The 3,966-nt window shown below is 12.5% G+C and overlaps 1 protein-coding gene across 1 annotated transcript, besides 11 other annotated features; it reads right to left on the bottom strand. All coding sequences in view use genetic code 6, as the record gives it.

Annotated features, from left to right (window-relative positions):
* Window positions 1-415: 415 nt before the first annotated feature.
* IMG5_044140 (hypothetical protein) lies at window positions 416-984 on the bottom strand (the record flags this gene model as incomplete). The annotated part of the gene is made up of 1 exon (XM_004037642.1): window positions 416-984. A coding segment is annotated over one exon (569 nt), but the record flags the coding sequence as incomplete, so codon positions are not given.
* Window positions 569-605: a microsatellite.
* Window positions 677-786: a microsatellite.
* Window positions 689-773: a microsatellite.
* Window positions 800-877: a microsatellite.
* A 205-nt stretch (window positions 985-1,189) lies between the features above and the next one.
* Window positions 1,190-1,265: a microsatellite.
* Window positions 1,200-1,246: a microsatellite.
* Window positions 1,203-1,265: a microsatellite.
* Window positions 1,207-1,267: a microsatellite.
* Window positions 1,268-2,888: 1,621 nt separating this feature from the next.
* Window positions 2,889-2,946: a microsatellite.
* A 540-nt stretch (window positions 2,947-3,486) lies between these two features.
* Window positions 3,487-3,534: a microsatellite.
* Window positions 3,535-3,579: 45 nt separating this feature from the next.
* Window positions 3,580-3,627: a microsatellite.
* Between the last annotated feature and the right edge of the window lie 339 nt (window positions 3,628-3,966).

Raw genomic sequence — 3,966 nt, 5'->3', positions numbered from 1 at the left:
TAAATTAAATTCTATATAAGTTAAGTTAGGAATTTTTCTTTTCTTGATATATAAATTTTTAAAATATCTGATATTTTTTATAATTTTATTCTTCGAGTATTTTTTTTTATTTCGAATTTAGTTTTATATATTATTTTTACCCATTTTTATAAAGGAAATATTAAAAAGATTTATAAAAAGAAATACTGAATAAAGTAATAATGTATTTTTTTAAAAAAAAAAGAAATATAAATAAATAAAAATATCTTATATAAACTTTTTTAATTTTTTTAAATAATTAAATATTATTTATATTATATAACTTTTTTTTATGACTTTATTTTAATAATTAATATCATAATGATAATTTAATTTATTTAGATTCATTTAAATACTAAATTAAGTTTGTTTAAATAATGACTTTAGTTTAAAAAACCCAAAAGGCTTTTATAAAGAGTATAAAATTTGTAATTTATATATTTATTATTTTGTTTATTTAAATAACATTAAAAACAATAAATGAAACCTTAATAAAAAAAATATAGATTTTTAAATAAAATAAATCTTGAATTTGATAAATTATAATTAAAAGATAAAAATTAAAAAACAAGAAAAAAATAAAAAACTTAAAAAAAATATATATGTTTATAGAAAATAAAAAAAATAAAAATAATTAAACATTAAAAATAAAATAATAATTGATTATCAAAAAAAATATATATATAAATATTGGTATAAAAATAAAAAATATATTTAATAATTTATAATAAAAATAAAAAAATTATTTTATAATTATTGTTATAAAAAAGAATTGTATAGAAATAAAAATAATAATAATAAAAAAATAATAATAATAATAATAATAATAATAATAATAATAAATATAATAATAATAATATAGTTAAAAAAAATATAATAAAAATTTTATAATATTTATTTTATGTTGGATATTTTTTAAATTATTAAATTATAATATATATTAATTAATAAAATATTATATAAAATCTTATAATCAAATACTTTATTTTAACTAATTATTTTTAGGTTTAATTCAAAATTTCTTTTTTTTTTATAATAATAATTTATAATTTTTAATGAATTTAAATACTTTAGATTTGTTTTTTTATTTTATCTAATAATTATTTTTAATATTTGGTATAAAATAATAAATAATATTAAAGTTTCAACTTATATTTAAAAAATTAAATTCTTATTAATTTTATTATAAAATTTTTATATTATAAATTTTATTTATAAATTATTATATATATTAAATATTATATATATTTATCTACGATTAATTAAAAAATAATAGCCTAATATAATTTTTTATTAAATTCATTTTTTTAAAACAATTAATCATTAAATAATTTTTAACATTTTTACATTTTTTATTAAGTTAGTTAATTATAAAAAGAATATTATTATATTAATAAGATATTAAATTTTAAATTGCTTTATTTGAAAAATTCTCATATTAATAATCCGAATAAAGTTTAACTAATTACAAAAACTAATACTCCTTAAAAGCTATTATAATATATTTTTTTCCTAAAACTACATGCATAATTCCATTATTCAATTTTTTGCATGATTTTGAAATTTTATCTAAGTAAAATCCAGGAATACATTTTTTGCAAGCATCTTCATTACAATTCAGACAATTTTTAAATTTATTAAGACAAAGAAAACATTATTATGTTTAATAATTCAAATAATAAACTGATTTAAATTAAGTGCATACTCCAACTTAATTACATTATTCACAATCTTAAGGGCATTATATTTGATCTTATCCATCACCACTGTATATAAAAGTGCATGATTTTGCATTAATATCTAATTAAAATCCAGGTAGACATTCGATGCAAAAATCTACATTACAGTTTAAACAATTATTAAAATAATTAACACAAAGAAAACATTATTAATTTTATTATTGTAAATAATAACCGTAACTGCATTAAATGCATACTTCATCTTAATCACATTGTAAACATTCATAAGGACATTATATTTCATTTTATTCATGTCGTATTAAAGTACATGATCCTGAAACATTATCTAATTAAAATCCAGGAAGACATTCGATACAAGCTTTTTCTGTGCAAACATGACAATTACTTAATTTATTATTACAAAGTTCACATTATTAACTTTTTTAATCGAAATAAAAAACATATTTACATTATGTGCATACACCTTCTGCACTACATTATTAACATTCTTAAGGACATTATAATTAATTTTTTAAAAAATTATAAGGAAATCTAACACATGTTATTTAATTATAATATAGTTAATATATAGTACTACATTAAATGCAACCTTATTCCGAACATACATTACAATTTAATTATGTACTAAGACAAAATTCACATTATTTATGTCTTTCATCGAAATATTAAACTAATTTACATTAGGTGCATTCTCCATCTTAACTACATTCTTAGCATTCAAAAGGGCATATTTCTTCATATTTTCTATCAACACTATAAGATTATAAAATACATGCATTTAATATGCTATCTTATTTAAACCCAGGAAGACATTCGAGGCAAATATCTTCCGTACAAGTTTAACAATTACTTTATATATAATGGCATGAAACACATTTTTTATAATATTAGTCTAAATAATAACCTTAATTATATTAAGTGCATCCTAATTAATTACATTATTCACAATCTTAATAAGGACATTTTATTTCATTTTTTTATTATTATAGACTTTAAAAATTGGTGAAAGTAAATAATATTAAGATACTAATTAGTGTTTATTGTTTATACATTATTTTTATTACTATAATTTAGTTTTTATTTTTTTATATATTTATTAGTTATTGTTATATTTTATTTTATATATAAATAAAATTTTATTAAACATAATAATTAAGAAATAGAATATTATTTTATACGTAATTAATAATTTATATTTTTAAACGTAAATAATATTATATATTTTTATTTAATATAATGTTCACTATTTTTTTAAAAAAAATAATATAAATTTATATATATATATATGCTTATTTAAATTAAATAACTTTATAATTATTATACATGCTTTTAATTATAAATTACATTTGAAAATTTCATTAATTAAAAAAAATAAAAAATATTTCATATATATTTACTTATGTATTTATATAAAACAATTTAAATAGCAGCTATTTATTATAAAAGTAAATTTATATAATTATAAAATTATTAACAAAATAATTTAAATATAATTTTTTTTAATATAGATAAACTTTATTTTTTTAATTAATTCCAAATTATTATTAAAGAATTATAAATATATATATTATTATATTTATAATTAACTTTAAATTATTTTTGAAAACTTTTTTATTTATTATAATATTTTTATACTTTCTAATATATTTAACTATATATTTTTATAATAATTTATATAACTTTAGTATAATGAATTTTATAATAAATTATTTATAAAAGATTTAAATATTTTATATTAAAAGATAAATTAATTTAAATATATTCTCTTTAAATATATATAATTTAATAAATATAAAAAGACATAAATTAATAAATAGATTTATATTAATATTTATATATATATTTTATTAATGTTATTAAATAATAAAAAATAAAAAATAATATTAATAAAAATAAATATATAAAATTAGTAATAATTGTATTTTCATTTTTCAATTATTAATAAAGATAAAAGAAACAATATGTTATTTTATTATAAAAAAAAATATAGTATTAATATTTAATAATTATTAATTTAATTTATTTAAATTAAGTAAAAAAATATTTTTATATAATAAAAAATAAATAAAAGTTTATATTTAAATTTAAAGCTTTATGTGTTTATAAATAAAACATTTTCGATAATAAAAATAAAAACTAGAAATAAAAATATTATGTTTATATTAATATAATTATATAATATACATATAAATAAAAAGAAAAAATAATTATTTATATATATAAAATATAAAATATATATATATATATA

Source organism: Ichthyophthirius multifiliis (assembly GCF_000220395.1).
Source record: "Ichthyophthirius multifiliis unplaced genomic scaffold scaff_1120509249949, whole genome shotgun sequence".
In the NCBI taxonomy this organism is placed as follows: Eukaryota; Ciliophora; class Oligohymenophorea; order Hymenostomatida; genus Ichthyophthirius; species Ichthyophthirius multifiliis.
Note: the sequence above shows the minus strand (reverse complement) of the source record. Positions and strands in the feature narration are given on the sequence as shown.